Here is a 22,482-nt window from a genome sequence, read left to right as displayed (position 1 = left end):
TGAGCGGGGGTAAGGCAGATGGAGAGGGATACGCAGACTCCTGGCTGAGCAGGGATCCTGATGTAGGGCAGATCCCAGGACCTCAGGATCATGACCCCCGTGGAAGGTGCTTGACTAACTGAGCCACCCAGGTGTCCCTCATTTTCTGGCTTTTACCAGCAGAACTTGATTTTAGTGAACCGTGATATAGTTGAATGTCTGTACAAGTGCTATATGAAAGGTTCTGTCACCACCTGTCATGGTTTGTAGTGAATAGGCTCAGCAGTAAATCTAAAAGTGGATTCCTGTTGTTAGAGAGGGTATGGCCTGAGCAGAAGTATGGAGGTAGGAAGCTTAGACTATCTCTTGGAAATGGCACTTCAGTTGATGGGCATCTGTGCTCCTGTTAGAGCATGACAGAAAGAAAAATACAGTTGGACAACTGGGACTAGATTGTTAAGCATTTTCCCCCCCGCTATCTTCATGCCCTCTTCATAAAGCTCTTTCTTCTTGAAACTTGTAACTTCTGTTTCACTAGTCAGAATACTGCATATCCATCAAATTCTAGCTCAAATGCTGCTGCTTCTGTAGTTTGCTAAGTACCAGCTTGAAATGGTGTCCTTCCTTCCTCCTTTTTACTTCTAATCACCATAATTTTTTTGGTGAGCTTATAGACTTAGGGATGTTTTAATTGGTAATGTGATATCTAATGAGTTGAACATCTTACCATTGTTTATTAATTGGAATGTTTTTGAGGGAGATATATTAGGAATGCTATTTTGATAGCAAAGTTGAAGATAATGTATGGACTTTGGAGATGAGACAAGATAGGAAGCTATTGTAATATTCTAGTATTCTATAGGGTAAATGGGCAGGGAGGAGAGGGGAACTCCATTTAGCAGTCCTAGTCCCTTATGGGCTAGGCCGTGTACTAGGTGGTTTACGTACATAATTTTATTAAATTATCTGATTTACAAAGTTGATCTCTAAATGGTTACATTTGTTTTTTTATGGTTTGATACTTACTAATGTGAAAGGGCCATTGAGGTTGAAAGGTATGTGAATATTATTTGGAGGCCATGAAATGTACTTGTTCTTCTCTTTTGTGGGCTTTTAGAAATAATTGTTTCTTTTTTTGGAGAGGAAGAGGGTCAGGGAGGATCAGAGGGAAAAGGAGAGAGAGAGAGAATCTTAAGCAGGCTCTGTGTTGAAGACCCCAAGGCGGGGTTTGATCTTAATACCCTAAGAGTGTGACTTGAGCTGAGATCAAGAGTTGGTTGCTTAACCAACTGAGCCACCCAGCTGCCCCTAGAAATAATTTTTAAAACAAATGAAAATGAAAAATCTTTTTAGTCATTTGTAGTTTGGAGTCATACTCTGACCCAGTTCTCAACTAGGTTGGACCATCTTCCCCTAATCTTTTGAGGTGAAAACATGGCTCTAACCATCTCCAGGGTTCTGTTCAGCTCCAGTAGTCTGTGTCATTGCATAACTAATCTAAACTTTTGCTCCTAATTCACTGTTTCCTGGTGTGAAAGAAATGGATAATCTGTAGATTTTACTGGGCAACTCTTTCAGCTCCACAGAACTGGAATTGTCAGATAAAATATAGTACACTTAGTCAAATTTGAATTTCAGATAAATATTTTTTTAGTCATCATGCAACATTTGAGATATAATTATATTAAAAAAGTCATTTGTTTATCAAATTCACATTTAACTGAGTGTCCTATATGCTTATTTGCAAAATCTGGCAACCAACAAAGGACTTTCTGAAAGTTGAGCTACACAGATAGAAGAGCTCGTATTAAAGAAAGGTGTGGAAAGGTTGTCAGGTATTGAAACTCTAGACTGAAGGGAAGACAAATGACAGGATGATGAAATTAGTGCGTTGAACTGATTGAATCTGTTAAGGTCATGGCTAGGTACAAATGCTGTCTGTCATTAAAAAAGTTTTAAGTATTTAATTTAAAAAATCCAGTGCTAGTGGTATTATACAACATGTGTTTATTAATTATAATAATTATTATTTTTAAGGATTTTATTTATTTATTTGACAGAGATCACAAGTAGGCAGAGAGGCAGGCAGTGAGAGAGGAGGAAGCAGGCTCCCTGCTGAGCAGAGACCCCCCCCCCCCTTATTCGGGGCTCGATCCCAGGACCCTGAGATCATGACCTGAGCTGAAGGCAGAGGCTTTAAACTCACTGAGCCATCCAGGTGCTCCCATGTAATTCTTAATCATGACCTTTTGAAGTCCTTAGAATTGTGTAATAATAAGACTTAAAAGCTCCAAAGTCCAAGGGAGATTCAAGTGATTAAATCCCAACCAATTTACTGTTAATAGATAAATTAACTTTGTTTTAACATTGTGTTAATGAAACTATTTGAAACAGTTTCTTTGGTTGTAAATAAAAGAAACCTACTTCTGGCTTAAGTATAAAAGGAAACATTTGAAAGATATTAATGTATCTCATAGAACCCCAGAAGTTGAACACTTAAGTTTTGGAAATGGAAAGGGTTTAATAGTAAGAGATCATGTATTTCTGAATTTTTCAGTTAATCAGATTTTCAGTCTCCTCTCAGAGTTTCAGATTTATGAGAGAGAGAGAATTGGGTTTTGGCCAGAAGGGCAGGGCCATATAGTATCACCCTGGTCTAACCACTGAGGACAGTTTCTGAGAAAAGTGAGTATGAGAAGAGTTAAAAAGGAGTGCCTTGATACTTACGAATATTTGTAGAACTTTCATTAATTCATACAACTTTATAGAGGGAATCCTAGATCTAACGTGAGGGGATGAAAAATTACTTCCTATTTCTATTTCTTAAAAACACATATTTATTGCAACATATTTCATTATTTCCTTCTGGTGTGGCATTTAAGATCCTATCTGACACATCAGTACCTTATACTGTTGCGTAACTATTAAATGAGCAAACTGTAATGAGTAAGGCTCAGATGGCATATCTGCAAATGAGGACTTCTCTATATGGCTTATTGCTCATCCAAGTAACCTCTTCTAAAACAGTGAGTGGTTAGATAGGGCCAATCTATTTTTCCTGCCCAGAAATTGTTCGGTTATTATGTATGTTGAGGTTAGGTTGTGCTATAGGAGACTAACATAAGATGAACACAAATAATTGTGGCTTTGTGTATTGCCCTTCCATGTAAATGATCTAGAACCATCTAGAATGGTTACGGGGTGACTCAGTGGTCCTCCCAGGACCATGGTCCCTTCTACCTCTGTGTTTTGGATTTTGTAGTCTGTGACCTTCCTATTCATTGTCCAGATGACTCCAGCCACTTCATCTGAGTTCCAGGGAGTAGGACTGAGTTAGGAAAACAAGAGAGGGTTGATAAATAACAGCCTCTACTACAACTTGTTCATTCTCCTTCCCTGCCCTTGATCCTTCTGGTCATGTCTTCTTTTGGCTGTGTCCACGTGATTGTATCTTTCTCATCCCTCCCTTTCTGGCTTTTTCCATTTTGCTTAAATATGTAGCTGTATCATTCTCTACTTTCCTTTGATGAACCTTGGGAAAATCAGTTTATTATTATTTATTATTTCAGCACTTAAAATGCAGGAAGGTGCCTGTCATGGTGCCCTCTCAGGAATGTTCAGTAATCCAGCTCCATGAATAACCTACTTGGTTCCTTTCTCAGGCACTGTGTTAGGTGCTGGGATTCCAAAGAAGTCACAGTTCCTGTCCTCATGTTAGCTGAAAACATCATGTATAAAATGGATAAAAAGAGGAACAACAACTGAATTAGATACTTCAGAAATATTCTTTGAAAGCTGAGAAGTGATGTCAGTGTAGGTTGGTATTTGTGATAAGAAATTACATTATTTTAGAGCTTTATTGAGGTCCTTACATGTGGTAGTTACTCTCTATTTTACATTAACAAGAATGCAAAATATCAAAACTAGTCAGATGGTGATACTATGTATTTCGCTGATTGAGGGACATTTTGGTTCTGCCCTACTCCCAATATTTTGTTTTCCTTCTTCATTGTATACACAGATTCATGTGGACAATGTAGACACTTCTGGGCTTATACTGCGTAAGTCTTAACGGCAAAGATAACATCATATGTTCAGTTACATATTTTTAGACATTATTTTGTGGGATTTTTTGTGTTAAAATAGTTTTTGAAAATGTGATATAAAATGATTTCACAATCATTTGTATGAATGTATCATTAATTACTAGAAATGTATTTTTACTTCTCTCTGGTTTTCTAACATTTAACAATGGCTGAAGGAGGTTGGTAAAGATGATGAGAAATGGCAGAATATATGAATCGGGTAAGATGGGGGAGCTCCCTGAGTAGATGAAAATAAATGTGTTTCAGCTTAGTTTGTATTAATAACAACGTGATACCAGGAATATCGCAGTCTGACTTAAGCTGGGAGACCGCTCTGGATGTATTTTATTTTAAATAAAAAGGGATTATAGTTTAGAGCTCTAATTTTATTAGTTGGGTATCTTGTACCTTTGGCTTCTGGTATTAAGGATTATGCAGTAGTTAATGCTCAAGACTTGACTTCCAAACAAGTGTGTGTGTGTGTGTGTGTGTGTGTGTGTGTGTGTGTTTAATATGGAGGAGGAGTTTTATTACAGCACAGTGTTAATGACTTTAAACCTCTTTTACATTGGTGCATTCAAATGAAATGTTTGTCATAGGACTGATTTATTAGGTTACCTACCATTTTCAGGCTACCTATACACTGTTGACTTTTTTTTTTAGGTTTTATTTTTGGCTTATGGTACTAAGCATATAGAAAATTTTTTATTTTTTTAAAGATTTTATTTATTTATTTGACAGAGAGAGAGACAGTGAGAGAGGGAACATAAGCAGGGGAAGTGAGAGAGGGAGAGGCAGGTTTCCCGCTGAACAGGGAAGTCCGATGGAAGGCTTGATCCCAGGACTCTGGGATCATGACCTGAGCTGAAGGAAGACACTTAATGACTGAGCCACCCAGGTGCCCCCCTATAGAGAACATTTTATTTTATTTTATTTTTAAAATTTTATTTATTTACTTGACAGAGAAAGATCACAAGTAGGCAGAGAGAGAGAGGGAGGGAAGCAGGCTCCCCGCTGAGCGGAGAGCCTGATGCGGGACTTGATCCCAGGACCCTGAGATCAGGACCTGAGCCGAAGGCAGCGGCTTAACCCACTGAGCCACCCAGGTGCCCCTATAGAGAACATTTTAGATCAAGTACAGTGGAAAGCAGTATAATGTTTTATGAACTCAGAGTCCTATAGATTGGGCGTTCGTTCTCATCCTAGTTAGCTTACAAGTTCTGTGACCTTGGACAAGTCACATTACTTGATTTGTTCGAGTTTGGCACTCTCTTAGGCAGAATAGGAATTATGTTGCTTATTTCACAAAGATTGTTTTCTAACTAGAACTAGTAGTGTATAAAAGCCCCTAACAGTATCTGGCATTTAGCAGTCACAAGTGTTGAATAAATCCCAGGCATTACTGACAATGGCAACAATAGTGATTTTTAATCTCTTTTCCTTCATAACCTTCAGAAAGAAAGCAGGGCTAGGAGTTCTTTTACACAAGTACTTTCTGCTTTGTGATAGAAGACACTGAGTAAAGTCAGCAGTGGTATGAGTAGGAGTTTCAGTGCCAGGGGTTGGTTTCAAAAGCTGTTTTGAAATATACTTAATGTCTGCAGTCTTGCCAGTTCCTTTGCTGAGTACTAGATGTGCAGTGGTTAACAAAAAGATGTGCTGTTTAAACTCAGGTTGGGGAGGCAGACATTAAGGCATCAAGAAATAGAAATATATAGAATTTCAGATGGCATCAAGTGCAGTGAAAGAAATGAGTAAGATGCAGTAGCTTTAGAGTGAATTGTTAGGGGAAACCTCTCGAGTTAATTTAGTTTAAGATCTATATATTGTATTACTTGTTCTATTGTGTGACCCCACAATATTACTGTGTTTTTCCCCAAAAGGTCCGGTTTCTGGTTCCACACCATTGTGGGTTTAAAAGATTGTATAAAGCGAGGCAGTGAGTCAGGGGAACAAGTAGTTAGTTCATGGTCTAGCAAGTAATATGACCTTGTGGAGTCGGAGTATAATTTTTTATACCCTGTTCTCAGTGTATGTTTTTACTTTGTGTTTCTCTCTGCCTTTATTTTTTTCCATGCCTTTGTACCTTTGAAAGGGTGATTTTATTTATCCATAAATGACCCTGCTCTTTTGTCATTCTAAGTAAGACTCAGTTCAAGGTAACCTCTCCTTAGGTGGCTTTTTAGAAGAATTATCTTTCTAAAATGCAGATCTGAGCATGTTATGTGTTTAAAACATAATTGGTTTCCAGTTGCCCTTTAGGAAAAAATAAAAAAATTCTTAAAATGGCCTAAGGGTCTGTCATGCTGTAGCGCGTTTGCTTCTTCAGCCTCATCTCCTATCAACTCACTTCTAAGTGCTTTCAGTAGGTGTTCAGACTGTGGGATCTTGGCTTCATGGTGGTGTTTCTTAGATTATTAGAAGTTGTCCAGTTCAGCTGCTTATTTTATTTTTTTTTTAAGATTTTATTTATTTATTTGACAGATAGATCACAAATAGGCAGAGTAGCAGGCAGAGAGAAGGAGAAGCAGGCTCCTTACTGAGCAGAGAGCCCGATGCGGGGCTCGATCCCAGGACCCTGGGACCATGACCTGAGCCGAAGGCAGAGGCTCAACCCTCTGAGCCACCCAGGCGCCCCTCAGCTGCTTATTTTAAAAATGGGATTTCTTGGGACGCCTGGGTGGCTCAGTTGGTTGAGCAGCTGCCTTCAGCTCAGGTCATGATCCCAGCATCCTGGGATCGAGTCCCACATCGGGCTCCTTGCTCCGCAGGGAGCCTGCTTCTCCCTCTGACTCTGCCTGCCATTCTGTCTGCCTGTGCTCGCTCTCGCTCGCTCTCGCTTGCTCTCTGACAAATAAATAAATAAAATCCTTAAAAAAAAAAAAAAATTAAAAAAAAAATGGGATTTCTTTCAGAGGAGAGAGAGTAAGGGGATGGGCAGAATGGGTGAAGGGGAAAGGGAGATACGGGCTTCCAGTGTATGCATGCTCTGTCTCTCAAATGAGTAAGTCAAGTCGTCGTCGTCTTTTTTTTTTTTTTTTTTTTTTTTTTAGATTTTATTTATTTAGTTGGCAGAGAGAGAGATCACAAGTAGGCAGAGAGACAGAGAAAGAGGGGGAAGCAGGCTCCCCGCTTGATTTCAGGACCCTGAGATCATGACCTGAGCTGAAGGCCGAGGCTTAACCCACTGAGCCACCCAGGTGCCCCCTCCCCCCCCTTTTTAAAAAGATTTTATTTATTTATTTGACAGAGATCACAAGTACGCAGAGAGACAGAGAGAGGGAGGAAGCAGGCTCCCTGCTCAGCAGAGAGCCTGACTTGGTCCTAGGATCCTGGGATCCTGACCTGAGCAGAAGGCAGAGGCTTTAACCCACTGAGACACCCAGGCACCTCGCCCCCCCCCCCCCTTTTTAAAGAGGTTTCTTGGGGTGCCTGGGTGGCTCAGTCACTTGGGTGTCTCATTCTTGATTTTGGCTCAGCTCATGGTTTCAGGGTTGAGCGATAGAGCCCTGTGTCAGAGGTTTCTTTGAGCTCTAAAATACAGTGATTTAAGCACCTGCTTTTCTAGTTTCTAATTCACTGCCTGCCTCCTTTCTTTGGTCGTCTTTCTGTCCCATCTGTCATCATGCTTGGACATTCATAATCCATGGGCTGAATGAAGTTAATATTCATAGAGGTGAGGTTGAGAAGATCAGCAGATTAGAAAGCCTGTAACACTCCAGTCTCCTTTTTCAGGTTACTAGTATCAGGTTGTTCTGATTTATAATGATCACAGTGTGACGTTCTGATTAATGACAGTCTCATATTAGGGAAGAACTCCAAAGGCAGGAGTGGAGCACTGTTTGTAATGTATTTTTCTGTATTTCCTCTTACATGGGGGAGTGATAGCAACAAGCACTCACTCTTTATATTCATTAGTATTTAGATACATGAAAGGAAAGGCTAAGGAAACTTGGTGCCCACAGCTGAGTTCTTCCTTGTGTCCTGGAGGCAGCAGCTCCTGTGCACTTGAATTCTCAGAAGAAGAGGAGAAATCTCAGCATTAAGAAATGAATATTAGTTATGCTGAGCGAAATAAGTCCATCAGAGAAAGACAGTTACCATATGATCTCTCTGACATGAGGAATTTGAGAGGCATGGTGGGGAGTTGTGGGGGTAGGGAAGAAAAAATGAAAGAAGGTGGGATCAGAAAGGAGACAAACCATGAGACTCTTAATTTCACAAAACACCAGGGTTGCTGGGGGGAAGGGGGTATAGAGAGGATGGCTGGGTTATGGACATTGGGGAGGGTATGTGTTGTGGTGAGAGCTGTGAAGTGTGTAGGCCTGGTGATTCACAGACCTGTACTCCTGGGCAAATAATACATTGTATGTTAATAATATATTTTTTTAATTATTTGACCTTTTCTTTCTTTTTTTTTTTTTTTTAAAGATTTTATTTATTTATTTGACAGAGAGAGATCACAAGTAGGCAGAGAGGCAGGCAGAGAGAGAGGAAGGGAAGCAGGCTCCCTGCCGTGCAGAGAGCCCGATGTAGGGCTCCATCCCAGGACCCTGAGATCATGACCTGAGCTGAAGGCAGTGGCTTAACCCACTGAGCCACCCAGGCGCCCCATGTTAATAATAATTTTTTTAAAAAAGAAATGCATATTAGGCGTCTGGTTAGTATAATGCTGTGTACAGGGATGTGGTAGACTTGAATTATTTCCTTTTAATAGTTCTATTGCAGTGACATGGGTGGAGTATTATGCTAAGCAGAAGTCAGTCAGAGAAAGGCATTTCATTTATGTGGAATTTAAGAAACAAAACACATGAGCATAGGTGGGAAAAGAGAAAGACAAACCAACAGACTGAGCTGGAGAGAACTGATGGTCACCAGAGGGGAGGGAGTGGGGGTTGATTTAAACAGGTGATGGGGATGAGGGAGGGCACTTCTAATGAGCACTGGTGTTGTGTAGAAATGTTGAATCATTGGGGCGCCTGGGTGGCTCAGTGGGTTAAACCGCTGCCTTCGGCTCGGGTCATGATCTCAGGGTGCTGGGATCGAGTCCTGCATTGGGCTCTTTGGTCAACGGGGAGCCTGCTTCCCTCTGTTTCTCTCTGCCTGCCTCTCCATCTACTTGTGATTTCTCTCTGTCAAATAAATAAATAAATAAATAAATCAAATCTTTAAAAAAAAGAAATGTTGAATCATTATATCATACACCTGAAGCTAATATTACTACACTGTATGTTAACTAACTGCAATTTATTTACTTATTTATTTTTAAAAATATTTTATTTATTTATTTGACAGACCGAGATCACAAGTAGGCAGAGAGTCAGGCAGAAGAGGAGGAAGCAATCTTTCTGCTGCCGAGCAGAGAGCCTGATGGCGGGGCTTGATCGCAGGAACTTGGGATAATGCCCTGAGCTGAAGGCAGAGGCCTTAACCCACTGAGCCACCCAGGCACCCCTACTTACTTATTTTTAAAGATTTAATTTATTTGACAGAGCACAAGCAGGGGGAGGCAGAAGGATAGGGAGAAGCAGGCTGCCACTGAGCGGGGAGCCCGATGGGGACCCCAGGACCCTGGAATTTTATGACCTGAGCTGAAGGCAGATACTTAACCAGCTGAGCCACTCAGGTGCCCCCACTAACTGGAATTTAAATAAAAATAGACATAAAAAATGGTTATAGGATGATTTTTATTGTGCATTTTTTTTCCCCCTCTTCATTGGTTGGTTCTGACTGGGTAGAGCAGCAGACAGCTGTAAGGTGATGACTGTGTCAGGTACTGTGCTGGGCATTTTTTGCAGGGGATTTGTTTTGGGGCTTTTAAAAAAATTTACACTAGTTTAGTAAGTTAGATGTTTTTATTCATCTCAACTTTGCACTTGAGTAACTGCTCGTAAAAGTGAAAGAGCTTGCCTGAGGCCACCACACTCGGTGGTGGAGGTAGTATTTGAACCCAGGTCTGCCTGGCAGAAAGCTTCTGTCTCTTTACTACTTCACTACTCAGCACTAAAGACCTCTTTTTCCTTCCTGCATATAAATTTTACTGCAGGGAAAGGAGACACAAATTAATCATATTAAAATGGAACTTTTGGGGCTGCCTGGGTGGCTCAGTAGGTTAAGCCTTCGCCTTGGCTCAGGTCATGATCTTAGGGTCCTGGGAACGAGCCCTGCATCGGGTTTTCTCCTTAGCCGGGGGCCTGCTTCCCCCCCCGCCCTCTGCCTGCCTCTCTGCCTACTTGTGTCTGTCAAATAAATAAAATCTTAAAAAAAAAAAAAATGAAATAGAGCTCTTTTTAGTACACCATTCCTGAGATATGTTCTGTCCTGTCTTTGGTGTGAGGGGTTGGGGTTGTAGACGGGATGTCGGGGCGAGGCTGTTGTGAAAGGAAGTTACAAGGAGACTTGACATCTGTACACCTTATGCTGGCTCTCACGCTGTTGAGATGCCTGTGATTCTTCTTTTACTCTTTCTCTTCTCTTTCCCCTGTTCTATTAGTCGGAATGCCCCTTTGTGACATTCACTACACTGTGAATAAATTACGTCTTTCTTCATTGATGGACGGTGAGCTCAGTGAGACCAGGGCTGTGTGTATCTTGCTCAGCACCTTTGGTGCTGAATAAAAATATCCCTAGTCGTCCAGATCTGTTTGGTTCCTTGGGTTGGATAGTGGGTTTTTTGGGGGTTGGATACTGGGTTAGGATAACAAGGGGTACTCTTATTGGTGGAGTGACGGGAAAAGATTAAAAGATAGGAGTTTTTGGAATATGGAGCAGAAGGAAGGAAATAGAAGGAAGGGGGAAAAGAAAAGGGTACAGTTGACAAAGAGGGTGGGTGGGGGGTTGTAGGTGTTCTCACTATAGGACGGGAAGCTGCAAGTTCTGTTGTGTAAGGCAAAGGAGCGTGCAGGTGGGTTTTGTGGAAGGCCAAGCCAAGACTTGTGCTGGAAGACGTTGGCTGTGTGCTCTTCACTTTGAGTTGGGTGGATTAGGACCTGATATTTAATAGCTTTTACTGGCATTTGTGTAACATGTATTAATTATTTTTTTTTCATATTTCTGGTCTGCTTAATCCAGTACTTAACTGGGAAGGAGACTGGTTGCAGAGTAGGAGGAATCCTTGTTAAAAGAAATGGCTTGACATCCTTAGCCACAGCTAAAAATTCCAGGCCTCTTTCTCAAAGTCGAGTAAAATTTCAGAGGACTGATGTGAGTAGGGAGCAAAGTTTTAAAACCTTACATGGTTTAGCCGCCCCCCCTTTCTTCTTTATTTATTTTTATTATTTTTAAATTTTATTTTATTTTATTTTATTTTTTAAAGATTTTATTTATATATTTGACAGAGAGATCACAAGTAGGCAGAGGCAGGTGGGAGGGGGGAGCAGGCTCCCCGCTGAGCAGAGAGCCTAATGCAGGGCTCGATCCCAGGACCCTGAGATCATGACCTGAGCCGAAGGCAGTGGCTTAACCCATTGAGCCGCCCCTGATTTTTTTTTTTTTTTAGAGTAGGCTCTTCTTCCAGTGTGGGGCTTGAACACAGGACCCCAAGATAAAAAGTCACTTGTTCTACCTACCAACTGAGCCAGTCAGGCACGTACCCTACCCCTGCCTTCTCTTCTAATCTCAGGTCTTACACTCCTCTTAAGCTTTGACATCCTCCTTCCTTGCTGCTTCTCAAACCCATCCAGGTTCCCTGCTTTAGGACTTTCTACACTAGTGCTTTTTTTCTTCCTGCTACTTTTCCCACAGGTACCCACTAACTTGCCCTCTTACCTTCAAATCTCCAATGTTATGCTGTGTTTGAGGCTTTCCTTTGACCTCTGTGAAAAACACTTCCGCTGACCCCTCATACCTCTGCATTATTTTTTTCTGTACCACCATTTGGCATTCTCTGTGTCCTGTCTACCCTCATTGGAAATTTAAGTTTCATGGAGGTGGGGACTTGGTTTTATTCATTGTTGTATCTCTAGTGCCTGGAACAGCAGTGCCCAGAACTAACATTTCCCTTCTACATGGGACAGTGTTTCCATTGTCTCTTCGTACCCCTTTTCACTTAAATCTTAATTCTTCCAATGTTTTTGAGGTTCCAGCTCAACTCCTAGCTCAGAAAAGACACTTTTAATCATCTCCTAGTAGCTGTTGTATAGAAACCAATTTTCTGTTTTTACTTCTGTGAAGTGATTTAACATGGACTTCTTTGATCCATCTCTGTTTAAGAGAATTCTTTGGAAAAATGTTAATAATCCACAAGCGTGTGTTCGTTCCTAATGTTTTTTGTTTTTAATTTGCTTTAAAATTCTAGGAATTGAAGCCATTTTTTATGAAGGAAGTTGGCAGTCACTTTGATGATTTTGTGAACAGTCTCATTGAAAAATCAGCATCCTTAGACAATGGTGGGTGTGCTATCACAAGCTTTTCTGTTCTTGAAGGAGAGAACAACCACAGAGCTAAGTAAGTATGAGTATTAGTTTCTTTTGGTGCAGACATGTTCTCTGATAATGCTCAGTGGTCAGAATCAGTACTGCAGTAAAAATGCCTGGTTTCATACTGTGGTGCCACTTTTTATTAGCTCTGTGTTGCCTTGGGCAAATTAACCACTTGAAAGGTGGATTTCTTCTTCTTCTTCTTCTTCTTTTTTTTAAGATTTTATTTATTTATTTGACAGATCACAAGTAGGCAGAGAGGCAGGCAGAGTGAGAGGGAGGCAGGCTCCCTGCTGAACAGAGAGCCCGGTGCAGGTTTGGTGTGGGGTTTGATCCCATGACCTGAGCCAAAGGCAGAGGCCCAACCCACTGAGCCACCCAGGCACCCTGGGTTTCTTCATCTTAATATGAGGATTATAATAAATCCGTACATCATTGAAGACTGTGTTGACTTACAGAACAAAAGAGCCAACACTTGTTGCATGTTCTACGTTTAAACCAATGAGTCCACGAGGTTGGTACCAGAACTGCTTGCTGCAAGTTAGGATGCCTGAAGTGTGGGACAGTTACATGTCCAGGATCATACAGTGGGTATTGGAAGCCAGAGCCTTGCTCAGGAGTCCATTCCCTTTGTCACATCAGTAAAGAGCCTCTTTTTTTTAAAGATTTTATTTATTTATTTGACAGAGAGAGATCACAAGTAGGCAGAGAGGCAGGCAGAGAGAGAGGAAGGGAAGCAGGCTCCCTGCTGAGCAGAGAGCCCAATGCGGGGCTCGATCCCAGGACCCGGGATCACGACCTGAGCCGAAGGCAGAGGCTTAACCCACTGAGTCACCTAGGTGCCCCAAGAGCCTCTTTTTTGTACTCGATCCAGTACTTGCAGTAAAGTTCAGTGCAGTTGGTGTATATATGTTTCTGATTGGTCGGGCATCCAGAGCAGCAGAAGGAAAGCTATCAAAGGCCAGTATGTGCTAATTGCCATTCTATGCTGTCTCCAGTTTTATGCCCCAGTGCTCTCTGACAGTCTTGTTCTGGATTACAGTTTGACCACTAATAGTTGGGTGGTTGTGCAGAAAGCCCTAAGAAAGGTAATAATGCTAGATACTCACTGTGTGAGATTTTAGTAACTGGAGGCAACCTATAAGATCAGGAGGGTGTTAGGGATTGTTGGAAGTCCTTTGACATTAGGGAGGGTGAAGGTCTCATAAATGTTCGTACAGTTTCAGACCAGTAACAGCCTGTGAACTGGAGTATGGCTAGAGGCCTATCTCTGACCTTAGCGATGTTTAGGAGAAGGAAGAGGGGTTGCCAGTGTTTGATGCCAGGAATGTGTTTCCACAGGGGCTGGGCTGCGGTGTGCTTCTGAGCGCCGCTCTCGTGGGGTGTGCTTAATGTTTCTTCCTTCTCACCAGATCTGCATGTATCTACCTCATTGCATTTTTCAGGAGTAAATGACATGCATAGAACCCTTGATACCTGGGTCAGTGAGAAGGTGCTTTATTACATGCTGTAGTTAGTAATATATTCTTTCTCTTATGCATAGGTTTAAATGTCTTAAAATACTTGAAGTATTTATATTTTATTTTAATTTTTTGCTTTTCCTAGAGATTTCAGAGCACCTCCAGAACATGGAAAGATTTTTGTTCTAAGGCAATCTCTCTTAGAGTGAGTATTTTTAGTTGCTTTTATTGATTATAAGTTTGAATTAAAAACTACTCTGATTATTAAAATCACTGCTTAATTTTTACATGTTTAGTGAGTTTGTTCTGAATTCATGGAGATCATTAGTTTTGGTACTTCTTGTACATTTGCTGTCTTGCTCCTCTTTTGTGATTTTCTGGTTCTATATGTAGTTTCAAAGGCGGGGTTAGAGGTGAACATAGTTATCTGTCCTCTGACAAATTTCTTGAAGTTGTATATAGAGAAAACTGGTTACCCCCAAAGCTAGAACAAGTGTTTTCTAATTAGGTATACCCCTCATGAGTGTTTTGGTGGTAGTGTTTCTTGGTATATTATGTATTTTTTATCTCTTAATGGCTAGTCAGCTTAGAAACCTGATAGTTTTCTCAGACTTACTTTAAAACCCTGATTGTGTGAATTTTATAGAGAAAATTAGACAGTATAAATTACTTATGGGACCTCATGTGTGAACGGAAAAAGATGTGCTTTGGGTAGACAATATTTCTTTTGTACTGTTCTCTGAGTAGATGATTTATTTATTTACTCAATTGTTCCTCAGAATACTGCTGCAGTTTCACCTGTGTTAGGATAGGTCATCTGAAATAGTTGGGCTGGTGAAAATTACCTTGAGTGTCTTAATGTTCTTATTTATTTGTCAGTGAGAGAGAGAGAGAGAGAGAGAGAGCAAGTGCAAGTGCGAGCGCACAAGCAGGCAGAGTGGCAGGCAGAGGCGCAGAGAGAAGCAGACTCTGCTGAGCAAGGAGCCCGATGTGGGACTCGATCCCAGGATGCTGGGATCATTACCTGAGCTGAAGGCAGCAGCTTAACTGACTGAGCCACCCAGGCATCCCTTAATGCGCTTTTTTAATTTTAATTTTAATTTTTATTTATTGTTTTTAAAAGATTTTATTTATTTGTCAGAGAGAGGGAGAGAGAGCGAGCACAGGCAGACAGAATGGCAGGCAGAGACAGAGGGAGAAGCAGGCTCCCTGCTGAGCAAGGAGCCCGATGCAGGACTCGATCCCAGGACGCCGGGATCATGACCTGAGCCGAAGGCAACTGCTTAACCAACGGAACCACCCAGGCGTCCTGTAATGTGCTTTTTAAAAAACATTTTACACTTACCACAGTTTACTTTCTGTACACCACCTTGATCTATTTGATGAGAAGGCCATATATCTAGGGGAAGATAAATTATTTTGAACATTAGAAGATTGTAATGATAGAATTGTACTATATGAAAAAAAGAGCACTTTAAAAAACAAAAAAGTTACTTATTTACAGATAGTCAGACAGCAGGAACATGGAGTATTGGGAGAAGCAGGCTCCCTGCTGAACAGGGAACCCATGGTTGGGCCTTAGTCCCAGGACCCTCTAACCATGACCTGAGCTAAAGGCAGATGCTCAAACGATTGAGCCACCTGGGTGCCCCTACAGTGTACTTCAATTACAAAGCTTTTTATTTTTTTATTTTTTGTTTTTTGAAGATTTTATTTATTTATTTAAGAAAGAGAATGAGGGCATGCAAGCATGAGAGGAGGAAGGTCAGAGGGAGAAGCCGACCCCCTGCTGAGCAGGGAGCCTGATGTGGGACTTGATCCCAGGACTCCAGGATCATGACCTGAGCTGAAGGCAGTTGCTCAACCAGTTGAGCTACCCCGGAACCCCTAAAGTATACTTTAATTACAAAGTTTTTTTTTTTTTTTTTTTTTTTTTAAAGATTTTATTTGTTTATTTGACAGACAGAGATCACAAGTAGGCAGACAGGCAGGCAGAGAGAGAGGGAAGCAGGCTCCCTGCTGAGCAGAGAGCCCAATGTGGGACTCGATCCCAGGACCCTGAGATCATGACCCGAGCCTAAGGCAACGGCCCAACCCACTGAGCCACCCAGGCGCCCCAAAGTTTTTTTTTATTGTTGTTGTTTTTTTTAAGATTTTATTTATTTATTTGACAGATCACAAGTAGGCAGAGAGGCGGGGTGAGGGGGTTGTGGAGAAGTAGGCTCCCCACTGAGCAGAGAGCCCAATGAGGGACTTTATCCCATGACCTGGGACCTGAGCCGAAGGCAGCGGCTTAACCAACTGAGCCACCCAGGCGCCCCTATAAAGCTTTTTAAAAGAGATTTTATTTATTTTGGAGAGAAGGAATGCGTGCACATGCAGCAGTTGGGAGAGGGGTAGACGCAGCAGGGAAGCAGAGTCCCTGCTAAGCACAAAGCCCTGCCAGTGCCCTGCTGAAAGAAAGGCTAAAAAGAACAATACCACCTCACACTAGTTAGAATGGCTAAAATTAACAAGACAGGGAATAACAGGTGTTGGTGAGGATATGGAGAAAGGGGAACCCTCTTAACACTGTTGGTGGGAATGAAGATGGTGCAGCCACTCTGGAAAACAGTATGGAGGTTCCTTAAAAAGTTAAAAAATAAAGCTACCCTACAACCAGGAATTGTACTCTTGGATATCTGCCCCAAAGATATAGATGTAGTGAAAAGAAGGGGCACATGCACCCCAGTGTTCATAGCAGCAGTGTCCACAATAGCCACACTGTGGAAGCAGCCGAGATGTCCTTCAACAGATGAATTGGTAATGATGTGGTTCATACATACAATGGAGTATTACTCAGGCATCAGAAAGGATGAATACCTAACTTTTGCATCAACATGGATGTAACTGGAGGAGAGTTTCAGTCATATGTGGGATATAAGAAATAGGGCAGAGGACAGAAGGGAGGAAAAACTGAATGGGAAGAAGTCAGAGAGGGAGAAAAAAACCATGACAGAATCTTGACTCCAGGAAACAAACTGGAAAGGGAAGTGGGTGGGGGCTGGGGTAACTGGGTGATGAACTTTAAGGAGGGCGCATGATGGAACACTGGGTGTTACATACAACTAATGAATCATTGAACACTACATTAAAAACGAATGATGTACTTGGTATATGTTGGCTAATTGAATTTAAATTAAACAGAAAATATTTTAAAAAGGCTAAATCATGACCTGAGCTGAAACTCAGAGTTGGATGGATGCGTAACCAACTGAGCCATCTGGGCACCCCCTCAAAACATTTTTTTAACCAGGGAAGTAAAACACATATTTTATGGCTCAGGTTGATTTTTACTGGAATTTGAAGATCCTTAATCCAGGGTAATCTAAAATATTTTTGAAAAGTTAATGTAGATATGAGCACACATCTTCGCAAAAACAAGGCTAAAAAATTTGTTTTAGTGAAATAAATACAAGAAATTACCTCTCGAAGAAAATGTCATCTGGAAAGTCACTGCTCTATTTTGGAAATAGCCCTGTTTTAATCAAATAAAAAGATAGGTGAGGATAGAAAATAACGATATTTGTAAATGGTTAAGTTTATAGACATGTAGGGTAGTAGTTGGATTATAGAATAGCACTTAATAGTAGTTAGGTATAGGGAGTGGAATGTAACAGGATTAAAGACAAACACTTGTTAACATTTGGAATAGCTTTTGCGTTTCCTGTTTTGCCTACCTGAGAAGCACTCACTTTCGGCAGGTTTTCAAAAATGCTCCCATTTGCTTAAGTGTTTGATACCCATACTGTTCTCTCAGGGTAGTATCATTTTATTGGAAAGAGCCTTACCCTAAGCTTTTACATTCAGTTTTTACCGTGGTCGTGGCATTTATGGTCTGTGCTTCACGTTTCATATTCTGTCATTCCTCTTGGAGATGTTTAGTCATGATTACTATTTGAGGGTGGGTTAAGAATTTGCTGAACTGCCTTAAAGACTTTAATGTATGGTGCTTTAAAATGAAATATAATTTCATTTGTTCGAACTGTATTTACAGTGAGCTGTTTGAGGTGGACCACATCAGAACAATCTATCACATGTTTATTGCCCTCCTCATCCTGTTCATCCTCAGCACACTTGTTGTAGATTACATTGATGAAGGAAGGTAAGACAAGAAAAAAGACGTTTGGCTAGTTGATGCATGGGGTGTTGGGAGTTTTCATGGTATTATTTAAATTTTGGTAAATTTTGGTGTTTCGGGTGAATTTGCTTCAGAAAATCGCAAAGCAGCTGATTGGAGGGTGAGATTCTTTTCTCCCAAAAGGACAACTAAAAGGAATATTAGAAGTTTTATTACTTTTATTTATTTAATTTTTTACCTTTATTTTTAAAATGGTCTATTTTAGGAGTCCATAATTGGTAGTTTCTAGGTAATTTTCCAGATGGGAGAATTTTGTATATATGATTTAAAAATTTTCTCACTGTGGTATGCATTTCAGGTTATTATAAAAAATAAGTAGCTTATTAGAATTTAATGTTTGAAAACCTTTTCTTTTTTTTTTTTTTTAAAGATTTTATTTATTTGACAGATCACAAGTAGGCAGAGAGGCAGGCAGAGAGAGAGGAGGAAGCAGGCTCCCTGCTGAGCAGAAAGCCCGATGCGGGGCTCGATCCCAGGACCCTGAGACCATGACCTGAGCCGAAAGCAGAGGCTTTAACCCACTGAGCCACCCAGGCGCCCGAAAACCTTTTCTTTTAAAGATTTATTTTTTAGTGAGAGAGTGCATAAGCTTTTGTGCATGAGTGGGGGTGGGGGCAGAGGGTGGGGTGGGGAAGAGAGAGGGCAGTGGGGAGGAGTCTGAAGCAGACTGCAGATTGTAGGTGGAGCCTGACTCAGGGCTCCATCCCAGGACTTGGAGATCATGACCTGTTCTGAAACAGTCAGACACCCAACTGATTGGGCCACTTAGGTGCCCTGAAAAACTTTTCTTTTTAATATAAAAGTGAAATAAAACTTTAAAAATGACAGTGTGGTCATCATCCACCAAATTACGTACATTATTAGAAAATTATATTTTGAGGTAATGGTATAATAGTGTATTAATAGATTTTTGAATTCTTATTTCTGAAAAATCATCTTTTTTTTTTTTTTTTTAAAGATTTTATTTATTTATTTGACAGAGAGAGCGAGCACAAGTAGACAGAGAGGCAGGCAGAGAGAGAGGAAGGGAAGCAGGCTACTGGCTGAGCAGAGAGCCTGATGTGGGGCTGGATCCCAGGACGCTGGGATCATGACCTGAGCCGAAGGCAGAGGCTTTAACCCACTGAGCCGCCCAGGCGCTCCCTGAAAAATCATCTTTTGAACATAGGTGATTGCTGTTTGAATACTTTTATGTATTAAATTACTTAGAGTTTAAAATTTATTAATGATAGACTCTAATCATGGCTTGAAGTTTTATTATTTTAGGTCATCTTGGGTATCTTATGTTCAAATACTATATTACTTTAGGACTTTTAGAATATTTATTGTTGGGTTATATTGTGAAGCAGAGGCTTAGAAGCACCTTTTCTTCTCATACAACTTTACCCTCTTGACCACAATGGATTAATGTTGTTGTATTTTCTAAGTTTGAGAGTTCTAGGTGTAAAAGTTTTGAGTTCTGTGAGTCAGTTAGTGCATATTGAAAATTTACTTTTGTGCTCTTTCTCTGTGCTTTTTCTCTCCAGGCTGGTGCTCGAGTTCAGTCTCCTGTCTTACGCTTTTGGCAAACTTCCTATTGCTATGTGGACATGGTGTACTATGTTCTTGAGTACACTTGGTGTTCCCTATTTCCTCTTTCAACGTTGGGCCAGAGGTTATAGCAGGAGTACTCACCCACTGGTCCATTCTCTCTTCCATTGCTTCCTTTTCATGGTCTTCCAGATTGGCGTTCTAGGTTTGGGACCAACGTATGTTGTATTGGCATATACGCTACCACCAGCTTCCCGGTGCATTGTTATACTTGAACAGGTAAGGTTTTGAGGATTGCCCAATGCAATGCTATGTTTTGTCAAAATAATAATACTGGTATTTTTACTTTCAATTGTATTAGTTGGGTCAGTTTTCCTGTTAGTTCTTCATGCTAGTATTTATAAAATTAAAGTTTTAAACTAGATCATCTCATGTCTTAAAATTCATACTAGCTTCAGTGTTCTTTGATTCTTGGTAATGAAATTATATTGAGCTGTTTAGGACGAATTCAGATTTTATTCTTGAACACTTTGTAGAAGTCACTTATTTTTATTTATTTTGTAGAAGTCATTTAAATGATAAAGTTGTTTTGTAATTAAAAACTCTGCCTTTAAAAAAAATTTAAAAAAAACTCTGCCTTTGAGGTTATCAGATTCATTGTTCTGTCATATAAACTGTTGCTGTCTGAATAAAGGATTTATTTTGTTTATACACCCTTCAGAATTTTTGGACTTAAATTGGCTGTCTGTTATGCTCTGAAGGACTGTTTCAGGAGACTGTCTTTGATCAGGCTTTTAATTTCTTGCTGTAATATAACTATAATAGATAATGCTGTTAGATGTAAAATAATTTGAGTAATAACTTGTCCGTCTTTACACTTTGTTTTTCATTTGCTTTATTCCATAAACATGAATTCGAGTTGGTGTATGCAAAATTAGGAAGTTCTTCATATGATTTAGTGCTGTTCTGGGGTTGCTTATAGGAGACAAGACAGTGGCAGAAAAGTTCATCTTTTTTCCCCTCTCCCCTCCTTTTGTAGATTCGTTTCGTAATGAAAGCCCATTCATTTGTTAGAGAGAATGTGCCTCGGGTACTAAATTCAGCTAAGGAGAAATCAGGTATGTAATTTCGTTAGGTCAAGGATTATTCAATGGAGTATTTCAAACTTTTCAGTGGGATGGCGTTTTACATTCTGTGGATGTTATGTTGGATTTTAAAGATGTAGGATCCATATTGATTTGGAAGACTATCTCACTATTTCTTCATTGTTCCCTGTTTTGACTTTGTACCTACCATTTAAAAACACTCATCACCGGAGTGTTAAACTTTACCTTACTTTTATAGAGTGTTAATAGACTCATTACCTCCATGTGTGCTTACTCTTTGAATTGCTGCTTCAAACTCTAGAAGGTATTTTGAGTCACAGAAATAGCTTAGTTTAGAGGAATTGGCAATACTGAATCAATATAAGGGTAAGAAGTCACTCTGGGAGATAAGAAATGCTACGAGCTAAGAGAAGTCATTTTTTTACTCTTCCCTATTATATGCTTGCTTATTTCTCCCTTTTAGTTTTGCTGGGAAAAACTGAAGAGTGTCTGATCTAACCAGAGTTTTCCTTTTCCAGAGACGATTCCAATACCCACAGTCAACCAGTACCTATATTTCCTGTTTGCACCTACCCTCATCTACCGTGACAACTATCCCAGGTATCCGTTCTGTGAACCAGAAATGTGTTGAGCAGCAGAAGTGTAGCATGAATGAGGTGGGATAGGTAGGCAGGGGGCCAGTTCATGTAGGGTTACAACGAATGTAAAATGAGTTTTAACTTTCTTGCTGGCTTGGGAAAGCCCCAGATGGTGATTCTAGCAGTCCAGTTTGATTATGGTAATTCTTGACAGAATTATACAGGCATTCCACGTGGGAAAAATGACGTGTTCTCTGTGGAGAAAACATTACGAGGATCTTATTAAAGTACAACTTACTTTATTTAGAAAACTTATTTTGTTTCTTTTTAGGACTCCCACTGTAAGATGGGGTTATGTTGCTATGCAGTTTTTACAGGTGAGTTTTTTTCTTTATAAGTTTTGTAGATTAGTGGGGCATGTGTTAGGGTCCGTGATCAAAGGAACGAGACTGATACAAAGCGAAGGTCAAGCAAAACTTGATTTCGAGCCAAGCATCAAGAATCAAACTGACCGGTCAGGGCTCTCTTTAAGAGATAAGGAAAAGACAAGAGATAAGGAAAAGACCATGACGATGATCCCAACAAGGTCACTCCCAAGAAGAGGCCATTCTGGACAAGACCACTTCCCGGGGACGAGGCTGCTCCCGAGGACGAAGAGGCAACGATAACAGCGACGATGACAAGGAGGACAACCCGGATGACAGAGACTCTGCTCCCCACGATGCCACTCTGACAAGGCTGCCACCCAGAGGAAGCCACCGCTGCGGACAAAGCCGCTCGTGGCTTGGGGTGGTGAGGCATTTTGCAGTGAGGCTGCTGGCTGTTAGGGGCTGTTGGCATCTCCGGGCTGTTGGCATCTCAGGGCCGCTGGCGTCTCGGGACCGTCATCAGCGCAACTGCTGGAGGCTGCAGGCAGCCGCTCCGGGCCGCCGGAGGCGGGACCACCAGAGGCTGGAGACTGTCAGCGCAGGGACTGCTGGCAGCGGTTATAGCTCTTACAAGAGCTGTTACAGCTCCTCCACTCTGCTGACTCTTCCACTCCACTGATTCTTCCTTCTGCTCCCGTCACAGCTCTCCTCTTCCCCTGCTAGCCTCGCACAGCAAACTTTATGCGCACAGCAAACTTTATGCGCACAGCAAACTTTAT

At 41.0% G+C, this 22,482-nt stretch overlaps 1 protein-coding gene across 1 annotated transcript in view; it reads left to right on the top strand.

Annotated features, from left to right (window-relative positions):
- SOAT1 (sterol O-acyltransferase 1) overlaps nucleotides 1–22,482 on the top strand; it is an 80,605-nt gene that overhangs the window by 43,505 nt on the left and 14,618 nt on the right. The window contains exons 4-10 of the mRNA XM_059145261.1: nucleotides 12,361–12,509; nucleotides 14,087–14,146; nucleotides 17,978–18,085; nucleotides 19,648–19,930; nucleotides 20,691–20,769; nucleotides 21,276–21,357; nucleotides 21,667–21,712. Coding sequence (XP_059001244.1) covers nucleotides 12,361–12,509; nucleotides 14,087–14,146; nucleotides 17,978–18,085; nucleotides 19,648–19,930; nucleotides 20,691–20,769; nucleotides 21,276–21,357; nucleotides 21,667–21,712 — 807 coding nt within the window. The remainder of the gene's footprint in view (nucleotides 1–12,360; nucleotides 12,510–14,086; nucleotides 14,147–17,977; nucleotides 18,086–19,647; nucleotides 19,931–20,690; nucleotides 20,770–21,275; nucleotides 21,358–21,666; nucleotides 21,713–22,482) is intronic.

This window comes from Mustela lutreola, chromosome 14 (genome assembly GCF_030435805.1).
Source record: "Mustela lutreola isolate mMusLut2 chromosome 14, mMusLut2.pri, whole genome shotgun sequence".
NCBI classification, from domain to species: Eukaryota; Metazoa; Chordata; class Mammalia; order Carnivora; family Mustelidae; genus Mustela; species Mustela lutreola.
This window is presented reverse-complemented; position numbering and strand designations above follow the sequence as displayed.